At 53.8% G+C, this 14,218-nt stretch overlaps 1 protein-coding gene across 4 annotated transcripts in view; it reads right to left on the bottom strand.

Moving 5' to 3' along the window:
* The window catches only part of LOC139361494 (lysine-specific demethylase PHF2-like), a 38,223-nt gene extending 34,918 nt beyond the window's left edge, over positions 1–3,305 (bottom strand). For 2 of the 4 annotated variants that reach the window (XR_011619042.1, XM_071090081.1), the window contains exons 1-2: positions 2,740–3,305; positions 1,554–1,693 (exon numbers count right to left, since the gene is read on the bottom strand). Coding sequence is in view for 2 of the 4 variants with exons in the window: in XM_071090081.1 (XP_070946182.1) it covers positions 1,554–1,693; positions 2,740–3,055 (456 nt within the window). In the remaining 2 variants the exon portion in view is untranslated. The remainder of the gene's footprint in view (positions 1–1,553; positions 1,694–2,739) is intronic. The other 2 variants (XR_011619043.1, XM_071090082.1) reach the window with 1 other exon arrangement.
* Between the last annotated feature and the right edge of the window lie 10,913 nt (positions 3,306–14,218).

Here is a 14,218-nt window from a genome sequence, read left to right as displayed (position 1 = left end):
TCCACATCACGAAGAGGCCCATCAAGGCTGACGGTCATGTCCAGGTCACCCACAGGGGGGGTGAGCCAGTACTCAGCCCGAGGTGTCCGGCACCGACCCAGCTAGAGGGAGGACCCTATCCTACGGAGCCTGAGGGCAGACAGCACACAAGGCACTACCTCCTCTGCATCTCCACGTTCAGGCTGTGGAGAAAATGTCCTGTGAGGGCCAGGCAGTCCACAGGGGTGAGTGTGACATAGATCCTGTCTGGGAGAGAGAGAGGAGTGGCTGGCACCTCACCTGGCTCCCATGAAGGGGCTTCTCATGGCTCCAGATCAGGGAGCAGCAGAGACCAGCACAGGCCTTTCCAGGCCCAGCTCAGGCTCCAGCTCCTGCCCGCCTGTGCCTTGGTGCCCTGTCCACCGCTGCAGCTTCACCAGCAGCCTGGGGCCTCCCTGGGAGCAGCTCTCTGGTCCTAGCCCCACCCCAGGCTCCATGGAAGGGAGTTGGGGAGAGACTGCATCTCAGGCAGCACAGACTAGTCAGTCCAGCCCTGCACCACACAGACAGGGAAACCGAGGTCCAGAGCTGAGGGCACTCGCTCAGGCCACATGAGGGCAGTACTCAGACAGAGAGAGGAAGCTCCACCCTATGTCCAGCTCCCCCGGCCTCCCAACCACACTCAGGGCCAGGAGACAAGGCCGGGGCAGCTACATCACCACCAGAGTTGGGACTGGATCCCAGGTTATCCTTGGAGACAGCTTGGGCCAGACCCTGGGAAATCCACAGCTCTTTCCTAAATAGCTGTGACTGTGAGGAAACTGATGGAAGGAGGAGGGACTCATAGATGACAGAAGATTCTGAAGCTTATAAATCATTAAAGTGTGAGGGCCTCAGTTTGATACTTACTTAAAATGAGAAAAAAAAAACCCTATAAAACAATGTGAAAATCTGAACACCAATTGGCTATTTGATGATACTAGGGAATTGCTGTTAATTGTTCATTTTTTCAAGATGTGGGAACAGTATTGTAGCTATGTTATTTTAGAAGGAAAGGAAGTCCTTCAGAAATAGTGGAATATTTATTGAAACGGCAGAATATCTGGGATTTGTTCTAACATCATCTAGGGGCACAAAGTGGCTCATGACGGGCTTTCTCCTTCAGCACGGACTCAAAATGTCCCCTAATATTGACTTAATGAGCAGCTAGCACCCTCTTCCCTCGCTGGTTCTGATGTCGTGGCTGCTGTTCCCACACAAGGCTCTCTGAGCTGGGTCTCCAGCCGTGGGCTCAGTCACAGTGAGCCCAGCCAGGCTGTGAAGGGGCCTGACTGGCTGTGCAGCTCCAAGGTGTCCTCAGTGGTGATGACTGCCCATGCTGAGCAGACAGCACAAGCCCCACTGCTGGCCCCTCTGCAGGGACTGGGCTGGGATGGCATTAAGTTCTGGACAAGGGAGCAGGCATGCCAGGGATGCCAAGAGACCCCATGGTGGGGACACAGCCTGAGAGGCCAGTAACCTTGATGAGGGCCTGCAAGCCCTAGGACACAGTCCCCAAAGCTGCCAGCACTCACCTGAGGGAATGAAGAGGGTCTGGCCCTGCATTTGTCGACCTGGTGGGCAAAGAACATCTCGCTGTGGTTAGAGGCAGACCGCCAGCACTCACACAGATGTTGGCTGAGGCTGGCCTGATGAGACAGAAGGTTCTCTCCCCCTGCCAAGAGAGCCTGTTGGCAGAGCCGCCCATGCCAGTACAAAGGGTGGGGGTGCAAGTGATAGGTCCTAATGTGAAAAGTACCCTGTTCAGGTCCACGACTCCCGTCTGCACCACTGAGGACACAGGGGCTTCGCAATTCAGAAGTGTGCGTGTTAGGAAGATTCTGGGTATCTGGGCCCCCAGCATAATCAAGGGCTAAAGCCCATAATCCCACATTACATTGTTTTGAGGCACTACAAATGGCGTGGATGCCTAGGTTGTAAATAAAGCTGCAATTGGCTGTCAAAAGAATTCCAGGTAGCTCCACTCTTGAGAACCACTTGGATCCCAGGCTGGGTCAAATGATGCCACTGTGTTCCAGGTGGTCTTATGCCTGGCCCCAGGAGGGGTTCTGCACCGGGAGCAGAGAGACCCCTGTCCTACGGCAGTGGAGCCAAGGCAGGTTCTGAGGGTGCCCCAGTGACTTCCTCAAGGCCTCCCAGAGGTGGGATAAGCACACCCACCCGCCCCCAGCTACAGCCCCAGCCGGTCTGGAGAAGCTCAGTGAGCAGCTAGGGGAGCCCGCAGCTTAAGGTTTCCTTTGTTTCTTTTGCTATTTTTCATTTTTCTTCTGGCTTTTCTGGCTTCCCTCTCTCGGCCTCGATGGTGAGGCTCCTAGCCATCCCCGTCTGCTCAGATGCCCTCATCCTGCCCGCTAGGTCCTGTGCGGGGCCCTGGCTATGGCTCACCCCTCTTTCAGGATGTCCTCACAACACCCCCCTTTCTCCTCTAAGTGCACAGTCACCCAGCGGCCTCATCCAATGGTTATTGAGCCTGAATCCCATTAGAAAAATGAGACATTTGTGCGCTTATCTGATCCCACATGCACCCCCGCCCCTCCATCCAGGGATGTCTCCATGGCCTCCTGTCCCAGGGATGGATGATCCGAGGGCCCTCTGGGGAGTGGCATCTTGGCCACAGTCAGGGCTCGTGGGACTGCAGACAATCTTGCAGATGGGTCATGGCCACAGCACAGCTGAGGTGTTCCAAGGGGCGTGGCTTACTTTGAACACGCGGTATCAGGCAGAGGTGCCCCGAGTCGATGTGGAAGTTGGTGTAGCTTTCCTTCATGCAGATCAGGTAGTACTGGGTCACTTTGGGCTTGGCCAGCAATATATCGTCTAGCCAGTAGTTTTCTACCCAGGGCAGTTTCTTCATGATGTTAGGTGGCTCCACGAAGCTGGGCATCCTGGGGGTGGGAGAGGAAGGTAGAGAGGGAACCTGAGACTCCCTTTCTGATGTCCCCTGGAGTGGGAAACATGCTCTGTGAGGTGCGTCCCACACTCTCACCACCTGCAGGCCACGCGTCACAGCTGTCATTTCACAGAGGAGCAAACAGGATTACAGAGGGCGGAATGAGCCCAGGCACTGGCTGTGGCCCTGGCGGGAGACTGGGTCTGATGCTGGCCTCCACTCCCAGAAGACAATGAGAAGGCCCCAAAACCATCCACCCCTGAGAAGGAGCCTCCTTTCCTGCAAACTGGAAAGTGAGTCCGGATTGGCCATGTGCATGTGACTGTGGCAAGCAGAGCTGCAGCGTAGATATCATTTCTCACACTCAGTCCAGGCACCTCTGGTGTCACCTGGATAACAGCCACTGCTCCTCAGAGCTGACAATAGGGCACCTGCGACCCCTAGCCTTGTCAGATCACAGTCAAATCCAGCCGACTCATATCCAGGGAAGAGAGGGAAATGCAAAGCCTTCGATTCAATGAAGTGTAAACTGTCCTGGATAAAATGCACTACATTTTATCAAAAACATCAAACTAGGCCAGGCACGGTGACTCACACCTGTAGTATCAGCACTTTGGGAGGCTGCAGTGGACAGATCACAACGTCAGGAGTTCGAAACCAGCCTGGCCAACATGGTGAAACCCTGTCCCTACTAAAGATACAAAAACTAGCTGGGCATGGTGGCGTGCCTGTAATCCCAGGTACTCGGGAGGCTGAGGCAGGAGAATCACTTGAATCCAGGAGGCAGAGGTTGCTGTGAGCTGAGATCACCCTATCGCCCTCCAGCCTGGGTGACAGAGTGAGCCTCCACCTCAAAAAAAAAAAAAAAGTCATCACCTTTACATCTCCAGCAGGTTCCAAACTAGCACCCTTTTCCATCCTCCAGGAGTCCTCATTGCCCCCATGCCTGCCCACTGCCAACTTCTGAACACTCAGCAATCTGGGCACCTTGCTGCCCACAAGAGAGGGTTCCCTGCCACAAGGGCCCTTGCAACCCACCTCCAGCTGGGTCTTTCAAACACCACACACGATGGGGGCCAGGCTGTCCCTGCCTCCCACTACACCCTCAAATGTCCTTCTTTTCCTTGCTTGGCTTGCTTAGGTACAGGCCACACCTTTCTCTGAGTTGGTGGGGGGTGGTCCTAAAGCCCCCATGGACACGCAAGGTCACCATGAGCAAGAGTCCAGATGTGACATGTGTCTGAATGACCAGCAGTGGGCACATCACTTTAGACCTGCCACACAGCAGGCATCTGTCTGGTCTAGGGGTACATTGGTCATTGCGGGCCCCCGTGAGGCAGCAGGCCCCAAGAGCTACCCCAGACAACCCATGGGGTCAGGCCTGACCTTACCTACTTGGCCAACATTCTAGGAGACAGACTTAATGATGAAGCAGAGCCCACTCCATGGCCCTGACCCAAGCTCATGTGAAGGCTCTGATAGGTCAGTGACCAATAAAAGTTGCAAACAACCTTCTAATGGTCCACGGACTGGGCCAGTGGACACAGGAGGCAAAGGGATGGCCCTGAAAGGCCCAATGGAAAACCACAGGCCAAAGTACCCTCTCTCCCCCTAGCTCCATCATCCCGACATCTGAGAACCCCCTCAGTTCTCAGATGACTTAAGAAAATTAAGTTGATGGAGACATGACTCAGTTATGTTTTTTGGTACCAAGCAATACATACTGCTTTCCCTGTTACCGTAACGCACTCCATTTCCCTTTTTGCCTTTGCTGTTAGGAAGCTCAAACCATACTGAATGCTCATTACCTTTTTTTAAAAAAAAAAATTAAAGACAGGTGCCCAGGCTGGTTGCAAACTCCTGGCCTCAAGTGATCCTCCTGCCTTAGCCTCCCAAAGTGCTGGGATTATAGGCATGAGCCACCATGCACAGCCATATTACCTTTTTGTGGCTCTTGGCACAGTGTTGTATTATCTTTCTCAGTGTGGTTTTAGATAATTCTTTTGTTTATTCCTACCTGCCCCTTTGCATGTGTTATGTGCTTTCAGGAAGTAGGGATGATGGAAATGATGCAGACTGAAGCCATCCTTAGCCACCCATGCCTTACACTGAGTGAGTGTTCTGGATCTTTTCCAGGGGCCAGCTGGATGGCAGCAGATTTGATGGAGAGGGGGTGAGGGGTGGATCCAGGGCCGGCACCGACCACCCCTAGGCTGGCAGCCCTGGGGGAGAACAAGGTCAGAGCCACAAAGTACGGGGCCAGCAGCTCTGCCACTGGGAAGCCAGGCTGGTGTAGATCAGCCATGACAGAGGATGCCCCACCCAGTGACCGCAGGGCTGATGACAACCAGCACCAGAAACTCAGGGGGATGGGGCCAACCAAAACACATCTGTGGGGAGTCCACTTTGCCTGGAAGGCAGGGAGGTGAGTCACAACAGCCCCCCCTACAGAATCTCATGTGTGAGTGCAGGCCTTTCCATGGGTGTGTGCAGGTGTTGGTAACTGTGCCAGGGATGTGGATGTTAGGAGTGTGAGTGTGCCAGTGAGTCAGTGTCTCAGTCTTTCAAGAATGTGTCATAAGCGTGTCATGAGTCCCTTTGTGTTTGTGTCAGTGCCTGTGTATCAGGAAGGTGTCCACGGTGTGTCCGTGAATGTCCATGAGTGAGTGCATCACAAGTCCATGTCATGCGAGCGAGTCGGTGTGTTGTGAACGTGTCATGAGCGTGTTGGTGTGTCCATGAGTGTTTGCACCCTGTGTTGCTGAATGCTGAGTGTCATGAGTGTGTCCATGTGTCTGATAGTGTGTCGTATCTATGAATGTGGCATGAGTACGTCCATGGGTGAGTGTTGGTGTGTTGTCAATGGGTCAGGAGTGTGTTGGTGTGTCCATGAGTGTGAGTTCACCACGCGTTGGTGTCTGTGAGTAGGTATGAGTGTGTCATGACTGCGAGTGTGACATCTATGAGTAAGTGTGTCCATAAGCGAATGTGAGGGTCCGTGTGTCATGAATGTGTCAACGTGTTCAAGTGTCCATGAATCAGTGTGTCATGAGCATGTCCATGAGTTGGTGTCATGACTGTTGAGTGTGTCCATGAGTGTGAATGTTGTGTGTCCATAAGTGGGTGTGTCATTGATGTGTCTGAGTGTGTGATGAAGTGTGTGCATTCTGGAAAAAACTACACACCATTACCAATGTTCTCTCTGAGGACTAGGATGGGATTGGCCAAGGTCAGAAGAGGCTTTGCCTTTTTGCTCCTTATTTTTGAATTGTTCACAATGTTCAAACCTTGTGTTGAATTCAAACCTTGTGTTGAAACCTTGTGTTGAATGTTGAATTGCTCACAATTGTTCAAACCTTCACACTTTGAAAGAGAAACAGCTGTGGGCCAACCTTAAAAAAAAAGGAAGGAAAAAGGGAAAAAATTTAAAAGAGCGAGAGAAACAGGAAAAATCCATGTGTGCCATGTGCAGTATTCCAGACTGAGACCTTCGAACTGTGCTTCTCAGGCGACTGCCAAGGACGGCACAGCACCCCTGCCCCAACCCCAGCCCCAGGGTGGCGGCACTCACTGGGTATCAGAGAACTCTAGGTTAGTGGTGTTGAGGACCCGCTTGCAGCTGGTGCTGTAGTAACACTCCACAAATTCCTTCAGCTTCATCTTGCAGTCCTTCTGCTTGGTGACATCTGTCACATCCACACTCTGCTCCAGCCGTGGGGAGTTGCTGGGAGGAGCTCGAGCACCCTGGGAAGTTGGCACAGCCTCCCTGAGGCCAGGATGTGCAGAGTGGACACATACCCTTGGCTGCCGTCACACACAGCAGAGTTGCCAGCGGCTGGATGCTAAGGCTCTGGGTGCCAACGTCCAGCTTCATCCACGTGCTTTTCCTCTGGCTCAGCAAAGCACCCTGACCACTCTCCCTCTGACCTGGTGATAACTGCAAGGCAGCCAGGTGACAGGCCTCAGTGAGGGTGGCCAGATTAGCGAATGAAAACACAGGACACCTGGCCCACCTGAATTTCAGATGAACAACAAATACATTTCAGTGTATGTTCCAAGTAATTCATGAGACATACCTACTTTTTAAAAATTAAGCTATCAAATCCCCCACGTTTGTACAGCACCAATTCATGACTCTGGTAATTGGCAAACTGATAAAGGGAAAAGCCTTCTCTGTAGCTGACAAAGAAAAGTTCAGGATAGCCAGACGAGCTGAGAAGGCAAATTTCTTTATAAAAGACTCATGACTGAAAGAGGCAGAAGAAAGCACAGAATTGCCAGCAGCCCTTTACAGTAGTTCTCCATGGCTGCTCTGTCCACAAAGTGCAAGGCCATGGGGTTAGTGTGGACAGATGAGATGTGTGCCGTGGCCACTGGCCTTGTTGGCATCACTGCAGGAGTGCGGCCAGGCACGATAGGCCTCCCCACGGATGGAAGCACATGCACCCAGAGGGAGTCCTGCCAAAAACCTGAAGGCAAGTCAAGCAAGCCTCTAACCACGAGTTCATAGGAAACACCTGGGACAAAAGGATCTGCTCAATGACACCACTGGGGACGCTGGCAACAAAATCCTGGATGTCGGACATTCTGCAAGACCAACCATGGCCTCCTCTCCAACAAACCAATGAGATGGAAGGAAATGTCGCTGTCAGAAGAAAAGAGACTCCAGGGACATAAAAAGCAAATGCAATGTGGGGGCCTCATTTGGATTCCACTGCCAAACGTAAAGAGGCATTTTTGAGGCAACTGGGAAGAATTAAACTGAGTCTTACATGCCTCCGAGGAATTACTGTTAATATTATCAAGTGTAATGGTGGAACTGTGAGCAATGTACTGGAATTTTTATGGGTGAAATGGTGTATGTAAAAAGATTTTTTTTTTTGAGATGGACTCTTGTTCTGTCACCCAGGCTAGAGTGCAGTGGTGCAATCTTGGCTCACTGCAACCTCCACCTCCTGGGTTCAAGCAATTCTCCTGCCTCAGCCTCCCGAGGAGTCGGGACTACGGGTGCCACCACTACAACCGGCTAATTTCTTTATTTTGAGAAGGGGCAGGGTTTTGCCTTGCTGGCCAGACTAGTCTCGAACTCCTGGCCTCAAGAAATTCAGCCACCTCAGCCTCCTAAAGTGCTGGAATTAAAGGCATGAGCTACCATGCCTGGCCAGAATTTCTTTTAAAATACTACAAGAAAACAAACGTATGGAGGCAGAAAATTGGCTGAAGGCTGCTGGTTTTTGTTTCCAGTGCTAGCTGCATGAGGGCTTATTGTTTCTTTAATTTTGTGTGTGTTTAAAGTTTCATCATAAAAAAAAAAAATTAAGAGGAAAAAGACAGACGTGGGCCCGCAACACCAGGGCCTCTTGGGCATGGTGGTGTGATGTAGCACCCACAAAAATGCAATTCATAGCTGCCGGAATCAAAGGGCCTCCCAGACCAGCCCCCACTTTGCAGCCAGAATATCGGGGAGGGCAAGGGACCTGCCAGTTCATATGTCATCTCAATGGGACACAGGGTCTAAGAGCACCAGGAACAGAGTACAGTGAGCCTGGAGCCTCCCCTGCTCACGGCACACAAGGGACACAGCCAGGGCCAGGGAAACAGCATGCACAGTGACGAGTGCCCCAGCACTCCCAGCTCAAGCTCCAGAGCACTGTGAAGCAGATGGTACTTATCCACGTATTTCTCAATGTCACTTACATAGAATGTAGGGGCCCAGTCAGCCAGGCCCAGCCCACCTTTCTTAGGGATGAGGATAGGTTCCGTGAAGCCATGCTTCTCCATGTGGCCCAGTGTGAGCTGACTGCCCAGCACACAGACCACCACGTCTCCAGCACTGCAGAGAAACACAGGTCAGAGGCCACGTCGGGTCCGAGGCCTTCTGCACCAGAACAGGTGTGGACAGGGCCTACGGCGCTGGAGAGGCGAGTCTAGGTCTGGCCACCTATCTCTCACAGCCACAGGAGGAGGCCTGGCCGTCGTGCCACATCTGGGACTATAGGGCAGCCAGGGCAGATGCAGTGCTGACTCTGGAACCCCACTGTTTGGGGGAGTGGGGACATGGGCTCCCACATGTGTCAGATGGAAATGTCGAGAGGTGACAAGGGCCCGTCCTTCATAACTATCTGGGCCTGTCCACCCCACCTACTTCCTCGCACTGCCCAGGTCACACCACCTCCCAGGGCACCAGGTACGCACACGTTGGACTTTGTACATGTGCACATATCGATAGTGAATATGTTCCCATGCAACAATGCAGGCACACGCATGTACACACGTGCAAGGCTGGGGACACTGGAGCAGGTGTCGCCCAAGTGACAGATGTTTGGAAGTCCCTGCTTCTTAAGAGCTGAGATGGGCAGGGGGCCAAGGCAGGCCCTAGAGGTGTGTGTGTTGAGATGTTCAGCCCAGAGGTTAAAGGAGTTGGAGAAAAGATACTCCCAGACAACCCAGACCCTCCTAACCCCCCAACAACCTTAAACCTCGGCGACTGTGAATACCATCACCCTCTGATGGGCCTGCTGCTACCCAGGGAGGTGTGGATATCGAGGGAGCAAAGGGTTTCAGAGTTCACAAAGTGCCTTCTCTGCCTCAGAGGGCCTTGTGGAAATGGATGCAGTTGCGTGCACTCCATGGAGGAGCCAAGTGGGACCCAGGGAGGAAACTTCCAGAGCTGAGCTTTCTGCACCAAGCAGAGCTCCCTGCCTGCCCTTAGATCATCACCTGCGAGGAGCACCAAGTGTGGACAGGGCTCCAAGGAGGGGCTGCAATGAAGGCCCAGGACGGCATCGATTCAGACAGGAGCACAAGGCAGCCCTGCGGTCACGTGGCAGCAGTGACACTGCAGCTGGGAGAGGCCTCAGGGCTGGCTGAGGAGACCAAGGAAAAGGAGGCAGCCCACAGAGACAGGGGGCCATGGTGGGAAGCCCGCAGGGGCCCAGCACGGCCGGCAGCATGGGGGCGTCCTCCCCATCACCTGTCTGCGTGGTCATTATTTCACCTGTCTGCGTGGTCATTATTTCATCAATCGCACTCCTGTACGTGAACACTCACTGAGGCCAGGGGCCCCCCGGCTATACCTGTGTACCTCCTCTCTCATGGGACGGGGTCCTCACACGGATGAAGCAACTGAACCCAGAGAAGTGGCGCCATGCCAAGGTCGCTAACGAAGGTACACAGAGGAGCAAGGAGGCTGACTGCCCCTCCTGCTGCATGGGCACAGGGAACCCTGTCCCAGAACCACATGGGGAGCATGATGACGGCGTCCCTGTGACAACATACCCACGGAGACGGCCGCTGAACAGTCACCTCAACCCCACAGGGCAGGACAGGAAGAGAAAAGTCGGTTCAATAAGATAAGTAATTGTGTCTAAGTCAGGAGTTGATATTCAGGGCTGCTTATAACCACTATGCGGCTTTCTCATCAGATGGGGACACCTTCCCGAGTTCCTGGCCAGGTACCCTGGGCCACCCTGTACCAAATATCTGTGTCAGTCGGGTAAACCTGTGGGCCTGTGGCCCCTGCCCACAGGCCACAGCCAAAATCAGCTCAAGAGACAGGTTAGAAAAGCACAGGGAGGGACCCTGCAATCCTTACCACGGTGGCTTTCAAAAAGAGGGGGTGAAGTGTGAGGACCAGGCCTCAGGCACCGCTAACTCTGGGAACCCTGAGCAGTCCCCATCCCCACCCGCAGGCCAGGGTGGCAGGGGCAGGACAAGTGGAGGCAGGCTCGAGTCCTCCAGAGGTTCCCAGCACTGGCTTAGAGCTTCTCCAGGGACATGGAGAGGCCCCTCTTGTCTCTAAGGTGCCTTTGTGTGCAAGGCGTGGACAGAGTCATTGCAAAGACCAACTGGGGCATCACAGGCTCTGGGCACAGTGCACATTCACTTCAAATTTGAACATGCACACTGGTGGAAGGTGCTCGAACCGTGTACCTCTGTCCCTGACAGAGCACACATCCCTCAATAATCACCGAAAATCTGCCTCACAGAATTTATATAGCACATTCAGCCCATAGACACATGCATGCAGACACACGCTCATGCACACACATACGCACGCACACAGCTAGGGACTGAATATCTGTCCCATCAAAATTTATCTGACCCCAAAGGTCACAGTTCTAGGAGATGGGGTGTTTGGGACGTAATGAGGTCTTGAAGGTGAAGTCCTCATGAGTGTGATTACTGTCCTTATAAAAGGTACCCCAAAGAGCTGCCTTCTTCCTTCCACCATGTGAGGACACGTCAAGACGGCATTGTCTATGAACCAGAAGCAGGCCCTCACCACACACTGAATTAGCCAGCACCTTTATCTTGGACTTCCAGCCTCCAGAACTGTGGGAAATAAATTTTCTATTACTTAAGCCCTCCAGTCTGTAGTATTGTGTTACAGGATCCTGAACAGAGCATGACATACAAGCACAAGCATGCATACATACACATGCACAAATATGTAAGCACACACATACACGCACATGCACATGTGTACAGCCAGGCAGGGGCTGGGAGTCCCATCGCCTGCAACCTCAGCACTGTCCGCTGGTCTAGAATGTCCCTCCCCAGGCGGTTGGCCATAGGACATGGGAAGAGGAGCCTACACTGTGGTTTTAGCTGCAATCAAGGGCAGGCTGGGCCACCAGGCCTCTGCCTAAACTCCCTGCAGGCACAGGGGCAGGGTCTGGGTGAGGCAGGCACACAGGACTCCCATGGCAGGTGGGCTGTTTCTGGGGATGCCTGGGGACATTAGAGAAATTGAAACTGAGTGCTCACCAATGTGCAAAACCTGCCCAGCCCCAGCACCACATCACTGCTCTACCCCAGCTCCAACTCATGCAAGAGACCCCAAGCAAGGACCCTTTGAAACGTAAGCTATGAGAAGAGGCCACTGGCCCAGGGGTTTCTGACACTTTCTTCCCTACCAGTCTGAAAGCGTCTTCTCCAGTGATGCACACGTGTATCTGCTGCACGAAGCACACAAGAGCAGCGCCACCCCAGCATCCTCCCAAGACCCCACTCGGGGGCCCTCAGTGGGTCCTGCCCCCCAGAAAAGCACCTCCTGGGGTGTCCTGGCTGCAACCCTGTTCTGCCCTGACACCCGCCCCCCAGGCCTCCACTCAAAACTCAGCCCTGTTGATGTCATTCCTGTCACAAAGACAGCTCGGCTCTTAGCTTTCTGGGTAGGCTCAATAACTTGGCAACAGCATGAGACTGTCCCGTCCTGTCAGGCTGATCCTTCCTACCCTTTATCTGTTTTTGAGCAGTAATCAGATGATGGGTTAATGAGCTTGCCACAGGGATAATGAGCTTGCCACAGGCAGATGCATTCCGAGCATAAATGCAGCCAACTAGTGGGGACCAGGGGTAAGAAGGCAATTTAGGAATCCCAGAACCTCCCCGCAGGCAAGCCATCAGCTTGAAAGTTCAGGAAGAACTGCTAGCTTCTCCTCATCACCCTCTTGCATATTTGGTGGTGGTTGTCTGGGTGTTGAGGCTGTGCTGGGGATCCAGTCGAGATCTGTTCTCGACACATGCAGCCCCCACCGTTGTCCAGCAATGGACAAGTACAAAGCACTCACGCCTTGGGAGAGGCCGAGAAAGAGCAGCCAGGTCCACAGAGTAGTGATACCCCAACCTGGGCCAGTCCCCAGGATCACCAGCTGCCAGGACAGGCCTCCAAGGCTCCCTCCACCTGGCCTTAGCCCACAGAACAGCGGTGCTGGGGCTCCTTCCACCCATTGCCTGCATCCTCCCTTTGCCCCCACTGGTTCCACAGAATCCGTCCCACAGGGATCTGGGGGTCTGGTGCTTCAGCTTGCAACTGGACACTGGCAAGGGGCTCCCTTTGAAGGGGAGTGACTCGGACTGGCTGTGACCTGGAGCCAGATGCATTCCCTGCCCCACCTTGTCCAGGGCTCAGGTCAGCAAGGATGTGATCAGCTGACCCATCCAGAGCCCATGTTCAGTGAGTGCAGCTTCTGTGAGCACCCAGAACCCTCCAATGAAGTGGAACCCAGAGGCCACATTAACACACCCCCCCACATCCATGTCATCTGTCCTGTCTACAGGCCACACCCCTCCCGACCCCTTGAAGACCACCACACAGCTCTCCCTCTGCAACCAGGGCTGAGGCTTGGAGCTCAAGGCTAACATAACCTCCAGCTCACCTGGATGAACCTGCATAGTGTGAGGCAAGCCTGCACTCCAGGACCCACCACACCTGAGAGGGCCGAGAAGAAAACAGAGCCTCAGCTCTTAGGATATGCAAACAGCAGGTTGGGTGGGAAAGGCACAGAACCTCCAAGCCTCTCTGCAGAGGAGGTGGTGGGTGGGATGAGGCAGGGCTGAAAAAGGAAAAGAGGACCAAGTCCACCAACAATGCACGTGCCCAGAAAACACAGGCTAGGCCCCCCGTGTGGCAGTCGCTGGCTGGGCAGGGCTAGGCTGGGGGCCCCTGGAAAACCCCTGCATCACCATTTATCCACGTCCCCAAGTCCGTGTCTCCCTCACTCAGGCTGGCCCGGCCTCTCCCCAGGCCTGAGAAAGCCCTTTGGGTCTTGGCACAGCTGCCTCTGCCAGCAGGAGCTGATCAGGAGGTGCTACAGTGGGTCTAGTGAGGCTACAGGGGACAGCAAGCTAGGCTGGCAGAGTCCCCAGGCCTAGACACTACTCAGAGAGTTTTGCCCCCAGCAACCCAGAGCCCATACCCAGGAGACCTTGCCCTCCACGCAGTGCAGGCAGGGAGCATGTTGCTCTCATCAGCAAGAGGTGGCTGCTTGGGCTGCAGTACTTACAGGTGGACTTCACATGAGTTTTCTCATAGTTTGGGCAGTGGTGTATGTCGATGTCAGGCACATCCTCCTCTTCCACTCCCAACACAGCTGAAACGACATGAAACAGACCGTTCCCTAGGCACTCAGCACCCACTCAAGCACTTTCCATCTGCCAAGCTCTAGGGAGAACCCCTGCTCATCATCTGGGAACCTGGGCCAGATGGAGCACAGCTGTGTAGGGACAGCGTTCCACCAGGAAAGCAAGGTGGAGGGAAAGAGCTGGAGAGATGTCATCCTGGAAAGGCATCTGCAGCTTGCAATGAGATGCAGCATCCTGATATGCCCCACCATGAGGACCCAAATGAATGGGCATCCAGCAGGCCTGCCTTGGTGAAGATCACCAATGTCCTCTCACCAAAGGACAGGGAAGGAAGAGGGGTCTCACAGCCAGGCTGTCCCCATCACTTCACCAGGGTTAGCCTGAGAGGACAGAAAACACCAGAGGCAGCTTGGAGCCCCC

Source organism: Macaca nemestrina, unplaced genomic scaffold, assembly GCF_043159975.1.
Source record: "Macaca nemestrina isolate mMacNem1 unplaced genomic scaffold, mMacNem.hap1 Scaffold_53, whole genome shotgun sequence".
In the NCBI taxonomy this organism is placed as follows: Eukaryota; Metazoa; Chordata; class Mammalia; order Primates; family Cercopithecidae; genus Macaca; species Macaca nemestrina.
Note: the sequence above shows the minus strand (reverse complement) of the source record. Positions and strands in the feature narration are given on the sequence as shown.